At 32.5% G+C, this 19,340-nt stretch overlaps 1 protein-coding gene and 1 long non-coding RNA gene across 3 annotated transcripts; one reads left to right on the top strand and one right to left on the bottom strand.

The window, feature by feature from the left end:
• The first annotated feature begins 3,807 nt into the window (after positions 1 to 3,807).
• On the top strand, positions 3,808 to 8,112 carry LOC114277273 (Double Clp-N motif-containing P-loop nucleoside triphosphate hydrolases superfamily protein). Its single transcript, XM_028219156.2, has 3 exons — positions 3,808 to 5,525; positions 6,130 to 6,367; positions 6,796 to 8,112. The coding sequence occupies exons 1-3, from the start codon at positions 4,345 to 4,347 to the stop codon at positions 7,930 to 7,932; spliced, it is 2,556 nt and encodes an 851-aa protein (XP_028074957.2). The 5' UTR covers positions 3,808 to 4,344; the 3' UTR covers positions 7,933 to 8,112.
• Positions 8,113 to 14,924: 6,812 nt separating this feature from the next.
• LOC145804200 (uncharacterized) lies at positions 14,925 to 18,203 on the bottom strand. Of its 2 annotated transcripts, none has more exons than XR_014345824.1 (3): positions 18,141 to 18,203; positions 17,229 to 17,328; positions 14,925 to 15,068 (listed from the first exon to the last, which is right to left on the bottom strand). It is a non-coding gene; the product is annotated as an uncharacterized LOC145804200 (long non-coding RNA). The 2 variants fall into 2 exon arrangements; XR_014345825.1 differs by lacking the exon at positions 14,925 to 15,068 and adding an exon at positions 16,064 to 16,244.
• Positions 18,204 to 19,340: the final 1,137 nt, after the last annotated feature.

Here is a 19,340-nt window from a genome sequence, read left to right as displayed (position 1 = left end):
CTAATACCAAATCAAATTAAAATTATTTAACAAAAATCAATTCGGTCTCAAACTCCAATAAGGAGATATATCCTAACACATGCTACTAACTTCTTCCCTAGGCATGATTTTAGAGTCCAATTTTTCTGTTATGGTTTTCATGATTACCACAACAAGACTAAGAGATTCATATAGAGAATCTTGATCCGTGAATTTCATGTTTCTCGTTTAAAATTTTCTATTACTCTGATTTTGTATCAAAGCAGATAAACTCTTCTTCCCTTTGTTTGTACCCAAAATAAAAAAATAAATAAAAACAAATAAACTCTTTATCTTTTGCCAAGATGAGGTATGCATGACAAATTTTATGATATGGTTGGTTCCAATTAATAAAGTGAATAAAAATTAAATGCAAAATAATAAAAAAGAAAACAAGAAAATCAGAGCCCCCCCTCTGCAACTGCTTTCTGGGCAACTAATGAAATGAGTCTTCAGACTCTGTAATCTTTGTGACTGAAGACCCAGTTCATTATCAGTTTTTATCTTCACTTTATGACTCTTGTTTCTTCTAATTTTTCAATGAATCAAAGCTGGTCCAAAAGCTTCTACTTTATCCCAAAAAAAAAAAAAAAAAAAAAAAAAACAGAGAGAGAGAGAGAATGAGGATGAGGGAATGTTTTGTTTTGTGGGGTTGTTAATAATCCCCATGCATTCGAAGCTAGCGTCAAGGAAAGGACTGTGAATTGTGAATATATATGGGAAATGATTGAGCGTGCAATGTATATATCATATGTATCTCACACATATTCATAATTTATCTCATAAATTACATAAGTTTTTACAGATATAAAAACTTACCTAAGTTTATAAAAAATTATTCAATTTTATGAGATAACTTAATATTTTTGTGAGAATTTACATAAGTGTAGGTTGTATCCTCTCGTATATTTAAAAATTATTTTAAATATATAAATAAATAAATATAAAGAAATAAGAATAATAAATATGGATGGAATCTAATAACTAAATGGAATCCCTTTATTCCCTGTTTGTCTTTGAGACCGTACACAGTTCCCGATTCCTTCAGACAGGCAGTCCCCCCACTTCCTTCGTTTCTTTTCAGGTCCTTTTTTTTTGGTGCATTATATAGTCGGTGTTTTGGAATTGATTTTTTTTTTTTTTTAATGATGTTTTAATTTTTATGAAAAAATATAACAAAAAAATAGAGATAACGATTTAATTATTTATAATAAATTTTTGATTAAAAATTAAGATTTCCAAACAAGGCCATAATAGAGACTATCCTTTCTCTTTCATAAGTGAGTTGAAAGTGTGTGAACGATATACTCTTCATCTTGATTGATCTAAACAAAATGAAGTCAATATATTTTTTAAATATAAGATCCACTATTTGAACCGATTAAATGTTATATTTTGTTTACTTATGCATATGAAAATTTAAGATAACTTTTATTTACACTACATTTTTTAATCTAATTACACTCATATATTTTTTTTTCTTTTTAAAATTTAAAATACAAAATTTTTCTATACCTTTATTTTTATTTTTTTTTGATAGGCAAAAGAAATCTTTATTGATGAACCACATATAAATTACCACTACAACAAAAAGCAGATTTGGCGACTAAAATTAAATTTTTCGTCGCTGAAAGTAGTAGAATTGGCAACTAAAATAGAATTAGTCGCCAAAATTGGTCACTTTTGCCGACTAAAAGACTTTAGTGGCCAAATATAAGAGTTTTAGCGACTAAAAGTCAATTTAGTCTTCGAATATAGGGGTTTTAGCGACTAAAAAAATTTTAGTAGCCAAAGGTTAAGGTTTTTGGGGACTAAAAACATTTAGTAGCCAAAAGTATAGCTTTTGGCGACTAAAAAACAGTTTGGTCGCCAATTCTATGTGTTTTGCCGACTAAAAACTGTTTGGTTGCTGAAAGTCAAGCTTTTTGGCTATTAAAAAAAAATTAATAGTTAAAAACTGTCAATTGGCGACTAAAATTCACTTTAGTAGCCAAAAGGGGACGTTTTTGGCGACTAAAAACAGGTTTAGTCGCCAAAAGGGATAGTTTTTAGGCGGAACATATTTCTTTAGCGACGGAAAATTAATTAGTAGCCCAAAATTATAGAATTGGCGACTAAATAATGGATTTAGTAGCCAAAAGTGATCTAAAATTTTTTTTGGTAAATAATTTATTTTTTACATAAATTATATTGAATATATATAATTATATTTATATATATAGTTTTGTATTAATACCGGTCCAAGTAATATATAAATAATATTTGTTGCAATCATATTCATGTGATGGTTTAGTGGCATAGTGGGGGTGAGGGGAGTGTGTTGTAAAGTTTTGGAACTTGGAGGTCTCAGGTTCGAAACGTGGGAGGTCTCAGGCACAGAGGGTAATTTTTTTTTTTTTCAAACATGCTTTTGGCGACTAAACTCTGTGGTCGCCAAAAGATTGACTATTGGCGACGAAAAAAATAGTCGGCAAATGTATAAATAAAAAAAAAAATTCACTATTGACGACTAAAACTTTAGTCGCTAAATGTATAATTTCCAAAAATGGGAGTGACTATTGGCGACAAATTTTTTGGTCGCTGAAGACATGTATATTGCCGACTAACACTTTTTTAGTCGCCAAAGGTATTGGCGACCGTGTATTTGCGACAAAACCGACGACTAAAATATTTAGTTGGGAAAAGTGAAAATTCGATTTTTGGCGACTAAAAAAGGACTTTTGGCGACTAAAAATTTAGTCGCCAAAGGTGTGTTTTCTTGTAGTGTACATATGATAGGCAAAACATCAATAAAGAGGAGTTTAGAGCTAAAAAAAGCACCAACCTCCAGGTTGGTGAGAACTATACTTTTATACAATCACCCTTTTACCACCACCACTCCCACCTCTCCCATCAACCACCGCCACCACTCTTCTTCTCTCTCTCTCTCACCCCTCCCATTCTCACTTTGATGCTGTCCACTAGCTTTGCTTCAACACCTTACCCCTTTCTACTTACTTGAACCTATTGGAACCCTAGTTTTGAAAACTCACTCCCTTGAAACTAGTTATCCCCATCTCTTTCTCACGTGCATGCACGAATTGTAGGGTTCGGTCATGAAAGGAGGGGTTGAGGTTTACGAGAAGGGTTAGGGGTGTTACAGTGGTGGGAGATGGGTTAGCGTGGTGAAGAAAATGGTGGTTGTGGCAGCCAAAGATGGAGGTAGTGGTTGAAGTAGGTGTGAGGTTAGGATTTAAAAAGTTAAGAGTGTAAAGAAAGAAGAGAGATTAGGGAGGAGTATATATTGGAATCAGAATGGATGTAAATAGAAAAAATAAGAGCAAAGCTATCACCTTTATAATCACAATTTATTTATTATCTTATGTGATACAATCACAATCATTAATTTAGCTGGTCTTACGTAAATCTCATTTAATATTTAATCACAATCATTAATTTAGCAAGTCTTACGTAAATCTCATTTAATATTTAACAACGGTAATTATAACACATTGATTAATAAACAAAATGTGATAGAAAAATATAATAAATATAAAATTACTGAAATGAAAGTTATTAGTAATTTTTAGAGTGGATGTAATGAAAAAGAAAGTATAAAATAAAAAAAAATCAGCACCTTAATTAAGTTAGGTCTTGGTTACTTTAATTATGTTCTTCTCAAAAATGGTATGATACCAGAGGATAAGATTGGTAAAGAAATAATAAGAATATTTGTTGATATACAAGACACATGTTGATTTCTAGGTTAGCACCCTACTAATAATACTGAATACTTGCATAAAAGAGAGTGACCCACTTCCCTATCTTTATCACAATTTTGAGCTACAGAGAACAAGAGAGAGAGAGCACAAAGCTGAATTGCCTTTGGTACTGGTGCATTCGTCCTGCTTGTCAGCACATGCATTCCACTTTCCACTACAAAATCCACTTTGGACCCAAAATTTTACCTCACCTTCAAGAAAAGAACACCCCTACCCTCCCATATATTTCACTCTCTTCTCTCTCCTCTCTGCACAAATCTAGACTAGATTACAAGTTCCATGTCACCATACTCTTCATAGTTGAATACATAAAGGAGTCTTCAAACCTATCAACAACACACACCACTATATATCAAAACCTCCTATCTCCAATTTTCCATCTTATGTATCATTTGTTTTTCCACTCCAAACCTAGACATGACAAGCCCTTTTGCTCTTTTCTCTCTTTCAAATCCAATTAAAAAACACCCTTGAAACCAAGATTAATAAAAGACCTTCCTTGATCTTCCACAGTTCAAGTTTCTCTCTAATACTTTTTTGTAAGAATACTTGAGAGAGAAAGAAGATGAGATCAGGAGGTTGCACAGTGCAACAAGCACTAACTCCAGAGGCTGCAAATGTTGTAAAACAAGCCCTAACCCTAGCCAAGCGACGCGGCCATGCCCAAGTGACTCCCCTCCATGTAGCCAACACCATGCTTGCCCCTTCCACCGGCCTACTCCGCACGGCTTGCCTTCAATCCCACTCTCACTCCCACCCTCTCCAATGCAAAGCCCTAGAGCTTTGCTTCAATGTTGCCCTAAACCGCCTTCCTGCTTCTTCCTCGAGCCCCATGATGGGCCCTCACTCTCACTCCCAACATCCCTCCATCTCCAACGCGTTGATCGCGGCCTTCAAGAGGGCTCAAGCCCACCAACGCCGTGGCTCGATTGAAAACCAGCAACAACCCCTCCTGGCTGTGAAGATCGAGCTTGAGCAGCTCATAATTTCCATCCTCGATGATCCTAGTGTGAGTAGAGTCATGAGAGAAGCTGGTTTCTTAAGTACCCAAGTGAAGAGCAATGTTGAAAAAGTAGTTTCTTTGGAACTATGCTCCCAAACACCTCTTCCAACTAATAACAAGTCTAAAGAAAACAACAACCTTCTAGTTGGAGGTAAAGTAGGGAGGCCAAGGGCATCAAATCAAGCAAGGAATGAGGATGTGATGAGTGTGATAGAAAACATGATGAACAAGAGAAGAAAAAGTATTGTGATTGTAGGAGAGTGTGTTGCTACCCTAGAAGGTGTAGTTGGAGGATTGATGGATAAGGTTGACAATAAAGGAAGTGAAGTTCCTGAGGCTTTAAGAGAAGTGAAGTTTATAAGCCTCCCTCTATTTTCTTTGGAGAATCGCTCGAGAGAAAAGGTTGAAGAGAAGCTTGGGGAGCTAAGTTTCCTTGTAAAGAGCTGTGTAGAGAAAGGGGTTGTTTTGTATTTGGGAGACCTAAAGTGGATCACAGAGTATAGGGCTAGGTCAGAAGATCATCCAGGGACGGGATACTATTGTCCTGTGGATCATATGGTGATGGAGCTTGGAAGATTGGTTTGTGGGGTTGGTGAAAGTGGGAGGTTTTGGCTAATGGGTATTGCAACTTTTCAGACTTACATGAGATGTAGGACTGGTTGCCCTTCATTGGAAACTGTTTGGGGTCTGCACGCTCTTACAATTCCTGATGGAAGTTTGAGTTTGAGTCTCATTCCTGAGAGGTAAAACAGTTGATAGTTAATTTTTGGATTTATTTGAATTTCTATGTGTTAATCTTGCCTGCATAGTTCAGTTTCTTCTGAATTAAGTCATGAACTGAAATTGTGATTTTTTCCCTCATATTTTTCAAAATTTCATGCCGAATAATGGGGAAAAAAAGAATATGGTTATTCTTTCCCTTTTTTCAAAAAAAAAAAAAAAAGATTGGCAATTTGTATTTCTAGATTGGAAAATGATTCACAAGAATGTTTTATTCATAAAAGTCATCTATAATGATGTGACTGATGTTTTTAAAATTATGAATAGATTGTTGCTTTGAAATAAAAAAAAAGGTCATAAAAGTTCACAACGAGAATTCTTTACAGAAAAAGTTATTTATCACTGTTTTTTTTGTTCTTTATGTGATTGTTAATTTTCCTCCATTCTTCTTCTTCTTCTTCTTCTTCTTCTTCTCTCTCTCTGTCTCTCTCTCTCATTACATTAAATTATCAAACTGAAATTGAGGAATTTTAAATGAAGAACAAAAATATATTAAAAAAAAGTGTATACTTTTCCCCTTGTTGCAATGAATCTCTTATAGTCATCTTCATTATATACATCTACCAGTGATGTACAAAGTGGGTCTAGCAGCAAGAAGGCTGGAAATGGGTCTAGTTGGCTTCTTGTTGAAGGTGGAAATGAGACCAAGGAACTCAACTGCTGTGATGAATGCTCCACAAAGTTCAAGACTGAAGCCCAAAGCTTGAGAAGCAGCACTTGTACCAGTGAGGCCACCACCTCCAGTCTTCCTTCATGGCTTCAACAATACAAGGATCAAAACAAAAGACTTGCTAACAATGATCAGGTTTCAATCCCATTTCAACTTTTTTGACTAAAGACACACACAGCACGAGATCTCTGTATCTAAATTCTTCTGTTCTTCTATCTACGTACTGAATTATTAAATTATGTCTCGAGATTCTCATGTCTTGATCTTGATATTCTCACATAATCTGAAAGTGCATTGCTTGTATAATTTTAAATATATGTATAGGAATTTTTTATTTTCAATACTGATAATCAGTTGTATATCAGTTGATATTGTTTGATATCAGTCAATATATAAGTGTATTGTTGATGCCATACTATTAGTTAAAATTAATATTGGTTGAAAAAAAAAAAAAAAAAAAAAATTGGAGAAAGAGAAGTGGTGGCACTAAAGACACTTCTTTTAACACCTATACTAGTTGCAATCTAACTTTTTCTTTATATATCATGACTTCTCTTTATCAGGAGGACTGTGTCCCAGTCAAAGATCTCTGTGAAAAATGGAACTCATTTTGCAGCTCTGCCCACAAACAGCCCTACTCATCATCTGAGAGAACTATCAACTTCTCTTCTATATCACTATCACCTTCCTGCTCTACTTCTGGCTTTACATATGATCATCAATGCCCTAATTTCCACCCTATTCACCGGGGTTGGCCAGTCTATGAACCCAAACAGTATTGGAATGACCAGCATTTTTCAACTTCTGAACTAGTTAATAGCAGAAACTGTGAAGAACCAAGTTTGAGAATGTACATTCCTGAGCACAAAAATCCATTTTTGTCGAATCCCAACTCAACCCCTAACTCTGCTTCGTCTAGTGATGTCATGGAGACTGATGAGTATGTTCAGAGGTTCAACGAGTTGAATTCTGAGAATTTGAAAACCCTTTGTGACGCGTTGGAGAAGAAAGTCCCGTGGCAGAAAGACATCGTTCCAGAAATTGCTACCACAGTATTGAAATGCCGGTCTGGAATGGCAAGGAGAAAAGGGAAGGTGAGAAGTACTAGTGAGGCAAAAGAAGTGACTTGGCTTGTCTTCCAAGGAGTGGATGTGGATGCCAAAGAAAAGATTGCTAGAGAACTAGCTAGGCTTGTTTTTAGCTCACATTCGAGCCTTGTATCGATTGCCTTGAACAGCTTTTCATCACCAAGAGCTGATTCAACTGAGGACTTCAGAAACAAAAGATCAAGAGATGAGCAAAGTTGCAGCTATGTCGAGAGATTTGCTGAGGCAGTGAGTGCTAATCCTCATAGGGTGTTCTTGGTTGAAGATGTAGAGCAAGCAGACTATTTTTCACAAATGGGCATCAAAAGGGCTATTGAAAGAGGAAGAATTGGGAATTCTAATGGCAAAGAGGTGAGTCTTTACGATGCTATCGTGATTTTGAGCTGTGAAAGCTTTAGTTCAAGGTCACGAGCATGCTCTCCTCCGATCAAACAGAAATCGGATGGCTGTGAAGAAGAGGCTAGCCCTTGTGTCTCTTTGGACTTGAACATTTCATTCGAGGATGATAGTAATGCAGAAAATCAGTCAATCGACGATATAGGGCTCTTAGAATCTGTTGATGGGTTGATCATTTTCAAAATTCAGGAGTTGTAACAGAAGATAAAACTTCCAGCCACCAGATGGTTTTGACTTTTTTTTCTTTTTCTTTTCCTCTTTGTATTCTTAATTCTCAAACATCCATTTCCTATGGATGTAGACATATATGTTGGCAATCAATGAAAACCGTCATGTAGATTATTATATGTGATCAAACCTGTTATAGGCTTTCCATCACTTTGTGTGTGTGTGTGTGCCTTTTTTTTTTCTATTATATTTTTTCTTTGTATGCTTATTAGAATAGTTTCCTTCTGTAAATTGAGAAATTCAATAGCATTTTGGAATTCTGTTTTCTCCGTCGTTCTTCTTCTTCTTGTTAAGAAGATCACGAAGTTATGACAAGCTTCATTCATTTTTATGTGTGTGTGTGTGTTTCACTCATCCCTCAAATGCATGTAGTCTCTTTAGTTTCATTTTATGCATTTGCTCCTCTGTCTTGTACAGACACATGAGATAATAAATAACTTTTGATATATGAAAATGTGATCATTAATTATATTTCTAAAAAACATCACCACAGATTCTCATTTTCATAGTATTCTATCCATATCAACTTCAAAAAATTAACATGGTATTGGCTTGCTCCAATTGAAAAAACATAAGTTCATAATAATCTTATTTTATGAATCAGTATAATTTAGTGGGCCGAATATTGAGTTATCAAAAAAGAAAAAAAAAAGTTGCTGACTGTTAAAATCCAATGAGTTTAACCATTTACATGCCTTTCTAAAAAATGAAATTTGTGAAAAAGTTATTTGTTGAACAGAATCAACTTAGTAAAATAACCAAATCTTGATATTTTTTATTTTTTTGTTTTATTGACATGATTCAATGTCTAGTTAATTTTTTTTTGGAGAACTGCAGTTTTAATTGACTAGATTTGCCTATCATTTTTTTTTTAAATTTTTTTTGTCTCATTTTGTTATTATATTTAAGTTTATAAATGCTTGATGAAAGAACTTTAATAGTTTTGTAGGTTAATCTCCTTAGTAAACCAACACTCCCATGATGATATCTGTTGTTTGTGCAATCATAAGCAATCAGTAATAACAACCTTTCTTTCTAAATCTTCCTGGGTTTTTGGGTGTGGGGCCTTATGATATTTGTTAGTTTTCTTTCTCTGAATGATTTTTTTTATTATTTATTATTATATAAAAAACTGTACTTTGTATTGTATATGGGATACACTAATAATGAAGGTTACCCAAGAATTATCATTAAATTTTTCTCCCAAAAAGTTCATAGAGGGGTGTTGGGGTATATCTCCTTAGTGAATTATGAGACCCAATTAGTTTTGTTAAAAGAATTTTAATTTGGTTTAGTTTGGATATAATATATTTTATATATTATACCTAATTTTTAGAGGCTCAATGGGTATTTTTAATCAGTTTGATAACAGTTAGGGTTTTAATAAAAAAAGTAAAAAATTTAATCATATATGAATATATATTGTTATGTTCATCCGAGATATAAGACCCGTTTGGTAGAGATGTGGGAAAGTGATTATAACTTATAACCTAACAGCTTATAGGTTATAGTTGTGAATATAAATTGATTTTTGACTTATAAATTAAGTTTCTTCTCCCCTACTTAAAAAATAAGTTAATTTTTGACTTATAAAAAACTATAAGTTGTATTGTTAAGCTGAACCAAACACATCAAAATAGCTTAAATTAAGTTAAAAGCTGAAATAAGCTGGAAATAAGCTCTACCAAACAGGGCCATAGTGTCGCGGCAAATATATTATTTGTTTTCTTCGACGGGTGCTGTTTCAGACTGATGCTTGGAAGGTTCTCTTGGTTTTGAATCTTTGTTTGCTTTGAAGCATTGTCAGTGTTTTCGGCTGGTGCGTGGTGAAGCTGATTTGGTTCGTTATTTTGAATCTTTTACAACTTTGTTATGAAGATTTTTATTAGTCTATTTGGTGAGATCTTTCTTCTTATTTATTTGTGATTATTTAGAATTTATCTAAGGGCGGTTTGTGAGATCATTCGTATTTATTTTGTAATCATTTGGAAACTTTTTGATTGATAGTGGAATCAGATTTCGATCCCGTAGATATACCTTACATTAAGGGAACCACGTAAAAATTCTTGTATCGTTCTTGATTTAATTTTTTTTACATTAATTTTTATTTTCATTAATTGATTTACTTGTAAGAAATTATCTATTTTTCTTAACAAGGAGGAACATGAAATGCAGGGTAAGTTTTGAACATAAACACATAATAAGGTTATCATTTGCATAGTGTCATTCCAAGGATGAGTCAGGGATGCTGTGTGCACTCTATTATTTTAACATTACCCAACCACTCATAATTTATATACAAAATTTAAGTTTCAGATTGCTGGAGGTGTCAGAGTCTCAAACAAGCTCGGTGCGAATTTAATTCGGATTTCCAAGTATTGAATTTAAAAATATGTTACTAAATCTTAAAAAAAAAAAAATTGGTCTAAATTCGGATTGCTCAAGATGAATTGCTCAAATTGCACAATTAATTGGAACCTAATTTTGTGTTACGACTCACTAAGTCGTTAGAGTTATGACACATAATATCATTGGATTATAACTTTGAACACATTGTGACTTAACTTAAAATACATTACATTGTGAATCAGAGTTGGCAATAGGGATAGGCTGTGACTTGTGAATTTATTATACAAATAATTTAAATTATCACAAAATTATTTTAAAAGTGTCCCATTTTTATTTTTTTATTGATACCGAACAGAGTCGTTTGCTATACTATAATAACATATTTAATCACCAATTTGGTCTCTTTTCTTTGGCTCTAAAATTTAATTTCTTTTTATCCAAATCGTGCATTTATTTGAAGTATTTTTTTTCACCTAACTCTCTATTAAGATTCAATCATATTTCAAACTAACCTTTTGATTGATCTCATGACTTTTGGCTAGATGAGTGGGTCCAAAATTGTATGATTCTGCACATCAAGCAAAAGTTGAAAGTGCAAAGTCCTATAGCTTCTTGGTTTACACTCTATTGCAATACTAAGAAAGAAATCGACTGGGTTAAAAAATAAATAAATAAATAAAAGAAAAGAGGAAAAAGATAAAGAGGCAAAGGTAAAAGCTTTTGCTTTTGGTTTTCGATGGCTCATATGAAAATATCTATAAGATTATTCGACGCTAGCCCGCCTGACTATTCAGTGTTTTTTTTTTTTTTATAATTTTTTTTAATTTATATATATATATATATATATATATATATATTTTTAAACAATTTGCTGTTAATATTTAAGTTTATAAGGTGGAATTGAGGGGTGCCTCTATTCACACACCACATTTAGCCTTAAGGCACACCACGACTTAGTTCACACCTTTAATAATTTGAAAAAACATACAGCTTGTTTGATTCTGGTTTTCAGAAAATAATTTTTCAGAAAATTTTACTTTTTTATTTTTCATATTTTAATGTTTTCAATGAATTTTTTTTAATGTTTTAAACAATTTTTTTTTAATTTTTTGACACACTTAACATAAATACACTTAAAAAGTATAATATTTATGAAATTTTTTTTAAAAAATACACTAAATACCAAAAAATACAAAAATATATATATATATATATATATGAAAATTCACTACAATTTTTGTATTTTTGTGTATTTTTTAATTTTTAAAAATATTTTTCACAAATATTATTCTTTTAAGTGTATTTATGTTAGGTGTGTCTAAAAATTAAAAAAAAAATTGTTAAAACATTAAAAAATTCATTGAAAACATTAGAATATGAAAAATATGAAAAAATATATATATAATTTACTGAAAACCAAAACCAAACAAGTTGTATAATTTTTCAAATTATTAAAAGTGTGAATTGAGTAGTGGTATGTCTTGAGATCAAATGTGATATGTAAATAGAGCCACCCGAATTGAGATGACCTTTTAAGTCCATTTAATAAATGGGCCAGGCTTACAAAAGTTCATGCAGCCTCGCCCGATTATTAATATACATTATATACATGTATATGTTATATATATATATATATATATATATACAATTTATGTTGTTTTATGATTTATTTAAAATGGAAAATATATTTACCAAAATTTACATTTAGAATGTAATGGCTAAACATTAAATTTTGGGTAAATTATGTGAATGGTGTCTGAAATTTATACGATATGTCAATTTGATTCATATTATTTTAATTTGCTCGATTTTGTCTATTAATTTAACAGATTGTGTCATATTATTCCAATAAATAACGGTTGTTAGGTTTGGTGGACGGAAAGTCAAACGATGTGTCAATTTGGTCCTTATAGTTTATACGATCGAGTAAATTAAAATAATAAGGACTAAATTGACACATTGTGTAAACTACATAAACCAAATTGACACATAATTTGGCTTTTCATCCACTAAACCTAATAGTCGTTATTTATTGGACTAATATGACACAATCCATTAAATCAAGAGGCAAAATCGAGCAAATTGAAATAACTGAGATTAAATTGACACATCGTGTAAATTATAAGAACCATTTGCATGATTTACCCTTAAATTTTTGTGCAAACTCAATTACAAAATTATTAATTATTAATGTTATAATATACTTTTATTTAATATGTGGGTTTTTTGGGCGGGCTCGTTATTGTAATACCATTTTAGGGCTAGGCTTGAAAGAGATTTGCAGGTCCGAAATCTCAGCTTGGGCACGATAATTTTTTGTATTTCTTAACTTAGATCTAGTCCAGTATTTATCTATCCCTAGGTGTCACTCATGGAAAAAATATGTAGCCCGAAAAAGTTTGAACAATTTTATTTTAAAATTAAAGTACGTGATGTAAATTTAACTTGGTGTTGCGTGCGTTATTTCAAAATAAATTTGATCCACACTCTTTTTCTTATTTGTGAATATTACCTTGGTCACTTATTGAAGGTTGCTCAATTATTTGTGACTATTACCTTGGTCACTTATTGGGGGCTGCTCAGTTAGTGATTAAAGCTTAAAATCAATAGAAAACAGCTGGTTGGCCTAAATTAATTATTCCATGAGCTTTAATACTTCTTTATGATATCAAGTATCATTTTTAGAGAATCTAACAGCTCTTTGCTTGGATAAATCGTTAGGTGGACAATAAAGTGGTAGCACTGTTAAACATACTTTCAACTACTTTGCTTACATTTTTTTTTTTCCTTTCCAAAAAATATAGAAGAGACCATATTGTAGTATCTGTAAATATCAGCTAGCTTGTACATATCGTATCGATTGACACATATCAAGTTTTTATCTTTCAATTGTCGATACATTCTAGTATATTGATTAGAATGAAAATCACATATCTATCGGTTAATTATCCAATACATATCGGCTATTTGATGATTCATAGCTGATATCACTACAACAAAATTGGTCTATAACCACGTTTTTTAGACAACGTTTTTTTGAAAAACGCTGTGCAAAACCTAAAGTGAAATTAAAGACACGCATGTTCCACTTAATAACGGTGCTCCGTGTCCCTCTGCCCCCATTTCTCTTTCCGTCATTTTGTTTTCTCTCTTCATCTCTCTCTATCGTTTTCTCTCTCTGTCCTAGATCTAGGATTTTCTCTATCTCCTCACTACAAAAAAAACACTTTTGACGACTAAATTTTTAGTTGCCAAAAGTCTGTTTTCAGTCGCCGAAAGTCGAAATTTTACTTTCCTCGACAAAATTTTTTAGTTGCCACATTTGTCGCGTATAGGTGGTCGGCGGAGGTATTGGCGACTAAAACTTTTTTAGTCGCCAAAATAAAAGTCTTTAGCGACCAAAGTTTTAGTTGCCAATAGTGTTTTACACTTTTGAAAATCATACATTTACCGACTAATAATTTAGTCGCCAATACTCACTCAATCGCCGACTATACTGTTTAGTCTCCAAAATAAAGACTTTTGGCGACTAATAATTTTAGTCGCCAAAGGTGTCGTCGAAAAAAAAAACCCCACTTTTTTTCGCTTTTCTTGAGTTTCGAACCCCAACTGTCCACATTCCAAACCTTTTTGCAACACACTCCCTCCACTGTGCCACTACAACATCACATGAATATATATGTAATATATATTATTTATATAGTATATTAATCAGTATTAACACAAAATAATATATATAACACTACAACAAAATGGTTTTTTAATGACAAAATCACTTCGTCTCCAATAGTGAAATTTTCGTCACCAAATTGATCTGTGACGAAATAATTTCGTCACCACATTCGTCATCAATTCGTCGTCACTAAAAGTACCTGATGACGAAAATTTATTTTGTCACCTATTATTGATATTTGGTGACGAAATATTTCGTCACTAAATGTTAAATATTTTGTCACCTATAACGTTCATTTCGTCATTAACATTAAATAAAATTTTATTATATATGTTTTGGGTGACAAAATATTTCGTCATTAAAAATAGCGATAGAATTTTTAGTGACGAAAATATCATCACCAAAACATGGAAAAAAAAAACCCTTCAGTGACGAAAACTTTTGTCAACAAATATTTTAATTTAGTGAGAAAATAGTGAATATGTGTGACGAAATTATTTGTTAGGATTAGAAAGTTTGAGTGTCAATTTTTTTTCGTCGCCAATAATAAATAAATTTTAAAAATTGGGAGGGAAGGGTTATATTTGCAATTTATATATTTTTTTTCAATAAACAATACTTGTACATTTTAATAATCTATTAAATAAAATATATAATACAAATCAATATAAAATTAAACTGTTCATTATCATAAAACAACCCAAGCAAAATAGATGTCTCATAGTATCAAGAAATTAATATATAACATCCAAACGATAACATCTATTCTAGTAAAATCAAAAACTACAACACAATCAAAATAATTTGTGCATTTTAATAACCTGCTGAATATAATACCCATTACAAATCATTACAAAAACCTGTTCATTTGGCAATATCAACAACCTGTTCTTTTAATCTATTCAATAAAACATCAACAAAAAGATAAGATCCAACACAATATAATCATAACCCACAACCACATAGTCAAAATACATGTTTGGTAATATTAACAAAAAGTACAACTACACTGTGATGGATGTGTCTGGTAATATCAACAAAAAAACTCTTGCTATGCAGGTCACCAAATTCGTTCATCTCCAACCTGCCATTTAAAAAAGAAAAAAAAAAAAAACGACAACAACAACAAAAGGTTAAGGTAACCATTCACTAAATATGTTAATATGCAACCTAGAAGAGAGAGAACAAAAATTTCAAAGTAAATTTGAAACCAAATTTTACTGTGCTTGTTTCGTAAATTTTTACAACTTACATTAGTTCCTCCCAAGGTGTTCATGATATTTCTCGGCCTTTTAACGACTATTTCAAGATTTTACTCCCTCACGGCCTATTTTCAAGGCTAAATGTTTTCCAACCGAGAGTCCTATGATTGTTCTGCAAGTTTTCACAACTTATGTTGATCCCTCCCAAAGTGTTCATGATAGTTTCTGATAATCTCAAGGTGTTTGTGATGTTTTTCGGGCCTTTAGATGCATATTTCACTATTTTCCCGGAACCTTTGCCTAAATGTCAAAAGTAATTTTTTATTCTGCCTAGTTGAAGAAGAAATGTTCTACTAAATTAACATATAAACATAATATACTAACCAAGAAGCTTGTCCATCAGAATCTGAACTTTCCCCACTCTCCCCTACTAAATTTGTTCATTTTGCTGTGCTATTTGCATGTTCATCGGGTGGAGAACTGTCAGCATTATCCTAAAAGACGGAATAAAGTAGAAATTAACATAGCAAGTTTTAAAATAGGAGAAAACTTTATCACAATCAATGAAAATATGAATCCAATAATACATGGTTCCACAATAAGGGTTTCATAATTCACTAGCTTAGTTTAACAACCATGGAATAAATGTAAAAATGTCAGTGTTAAACACAAAGTACCTTGGAACATTTAGAAGTGAATTTGAATGAATATATGACACTGGAACTTTTCCAGTGTCAAAAGGCAATAGTGTGCCTTGGTGCTGAATTATCATATATAGAACCAAAGAAGTTATTCTGCCATATGTCGAGTCTAATCAGATTATTTAGCATGGAAAGAGAATCGGGAAGGCTACCTGAGAACCTGTTCCTACCTAAATTGAGATGGGTGAGTTGTCTGCAACTTGCAATCTGATCAAGGTTCCCCCCACCAAGACCGTTGTTACTGAGACCAAGAATAGTAAGAGATGTGGCAATAGATTGAACATTGCAAATAGTGCTAGCATCGAAAGTTCCGGTAAAACCTAAGCCACCAAGGTCGATTTTCTTCACAGAAAGAGCCTGCTCATCACAATATACACCAAACTATGAATCCTTGCAAGGATCAGAGGTCATATTCCAACCTAAACTACTATCAGATGGCCTACTGTTGTTTGAGAGTTTTCTGTAAAAAATCATTAATGAGTTTCTGATTTCTACCATGTTGGATTTCGTTGTGTGGAGGAGAGAGAACAAAATCAAGGCTACCCAGATAGAGATTCTATTCATTTTGGATGATGAGAAAAGAATTGATGCAGGTAAGTAAGCAAATATGTTGCAATTTTGAGGAAGTGAGAGTTCTAGTACTATTTGTTCAGAGTGCTTGTGATTGTGGAAGGAGGAGAATATCCCAATGTTCATGTTATGGTGGGGAATTTGTTATTTTGCCAAATGGCGGACTTCACAAGGATAATTTGTACCATAATGACTTTGATTGTCCCTAAGAGTTAAATAATAAGCCATTGGATATAAGTAATCACTAGAATTAGGGGGCCGGCAATTACAAACAGATGAGATGGGATTGTCATGTCCTCAGCAGTGGTGTTTTTCAAGAATCATGGACTAAGTTTTATGGACTCTTTCAAATTTGTAAAATATTTTGGCAAGTTTCGTCGGACACTTTCACAGTTAAGTAATAGTCTGAGATATGTGTTTGATATTGCCTAAATGTGCATACACCCACCCAAGCGTGTATAACGAGTCTACCACATAACTAAAATGTTATTTTAATGTAAATATTATTTTACACTTCAAAAATAAAGAGGATTTAAGAAATATGAAATCTAGGTGTCTTAGTATATCCTTAACTTGAGAATTAGATAAATATACTTGAACAGATGCCTGCATCAGACACCCCTAGCACCTGAATTCATGTAGCATAAATACATATAGTCTTGAAATCGACCAAACTTCTTCGGTATTTAGATGGAATATTTACAACTGATGATATGACAGGAATTAATCAGATCAAATAGGTTCAAATTTCAGGCAAAGATATACTCAAACCTCACACAACTTCATTGAAGATTCAGATGGATGAAAATTCCACCTAGCTCATGCAATGCATTTTTTATTCTTGTCCTTTGCTTTCTCTCTGCCGCTGCAACTGTTAAAAGCATGAAAGCATTCACATTATAAAGAATTTATTCATTCCAATAGCTATCAGTAATACCTAAATTAATATAACCAAAACACCCATCACTGAAAGACGTATCAGTCCACTTTCAAGGTTAAAAAAAAAAAGGAGTTTTAAAAACCCAAACATGTGACAGCTCATGACTTAGAAGCTGAAATCAACATAAAAGTTGTAACGTGTCCTGGACTATTCTCAATTGTTAACATGCCACTTATCATCCAATGGGTTGGCTTTTGGATGAGCCCTCATGGACATGATGTCCTGATTTAATTAGTGCAAATTTCAATCGTAAGTCATTCAAAACATAAGAGAATCATTATGGCACCTGGTTTCATATTTTGAATTGAATTAAATACACAGAGTGAAGGCCACAAGGAAAATAATATGATGAGTGAACGAGAGAGAAAGACAGGTACAGATTAACAAAATGCAGATAAACAAACATGTAAATGAACGCATCGAACATTTAGCATTTTTAACATATGAAACACTTCAAAATAAGCGAAATGAAATCAAAATGACTTTTGTGATATAGAACAGAGAAGGGGCTGAGATCTGAGAGATCGAAAATTATAGTTAGGGTTTGAAATTGGGGGAGAGGGGGCAGAGAGAGAGAGAGATATATATAGAGCAAAAATCAAGGGTTGATTTCAACAAAAATCAAGGGCTAGTTTCAACAAAAATCGAAAATCAAGGGTTGATTTTAACAAAAATCGAATTAGCAAAATAGTAGAAGAATAGAAGAAGATAAGAGAAGAAGAAAATAGAAGAGAAGAAAATACCTCAGTCGCCGCTGTTGCTCGCCGATTGCTGCCATTGCCGCCGCTCGCCGATCGCTGCTGCTGCTGGTCACTCTCAGCTGGTCGAACGGGTGCCGGGCGATCAAGTATGTGCAGAAGACTAGGGTTAGCGCTTGAAGAGAGAGAGAGAGGGGGAGAGAGGATTGAGAGATATGTTTGGAATCTCAAAAATAAAATAAAAAATGATTTGTTTCTTTGTGGGGGTGTGGGCTGTTGAAATAAATAAATAAAAAATAAAAAAAAGTTACTTCACACATTTTTTTTTATCACACATTGAATTAAAAGTGGGATGGTTTTAAACATTGAATTCATCGAGTACTATATACCTATAAAATATCACGTTGATCGGATATCAATAACTATGTGATCAAATCAGTTTTGTAGTGAAAGGCTGTCGGCGGTGAGCCGATCGACACACCGGTGATGTGTGTGAATCGATGAAATGTTAGCAGCGGCGATGAGGAAACTCAGTCCCGTGAATGAGTATAAGGTGTGTGTGTGAAATTAGGTTTGATGGAGAAATTATTGTGTTTGTGAGGTCTGTTTGTACAACCAAGCATAACAGGTTTTTTATTTTATTTTATTTTTAAGAAGAATTATCTGCTTCCATAGGCGCCAATATATTTTCATTTCCCTCTAAAATATTTAGCAACTAAATCATTTATTAGTGACAAAATTATTTCTTCACCAAAGATAAAAATATTGGCCACAAAAATAGTTTTGTCACTAAATGATATTGAAATATTAAAAATTATTGGTGACAAAAATATATTTGTCATTAATAATTTTATAATTGGTGACCAATTGTTTCGTCACCAAAAGTCTCAAAATTTTGATACCTTCCGAAAAAATAGCGGGAAAATCTTCAGTGACAAAAAAAATATAAATAATGACGAAAAATAATTTCGTCACCTAATTTTTTTATTATGTATTTAGATTGGTGACGAAATTTTATTTTTATCTCTAAAAATGGTACATTTGGAGACAAAATATTATTTTCGTCATTAAAAGATACGTATTTTGTGACAAAATTTATTTTCGTCATTAGCTTTCGTCTCTAAAGACTATTTTTGTTGTAGTGTAAATATAATTTTTTCAATTCAATATAATTTATGTAAAAAATAAATTATTTACTTAAAAAAAATTTAGGCCACTTTTGGCGACTAAATTAAATTTTTAGTT

The sequence above is a fragment of the Camellia sinensis genome, chromosome 12 (assembly GCF_055761805.1).
Source record: "Camellia sinensis isolate YWXY chromosome 12, ASM5576180v1, whole genome shotgun sequence".
Taxonomy (NCBI): domain Eukaryota; kingdom Viridiplantae; phylum Streptophyta; class Magnoliopsida; order Ericales; family Theaceae; genus Camellia; species Camellia sinensis.
The sequence above is the reverse complement of the archived record's forward strand: the minus strand, read 5'-3'. Positions and strand labels throughout refer to the sequence as shown.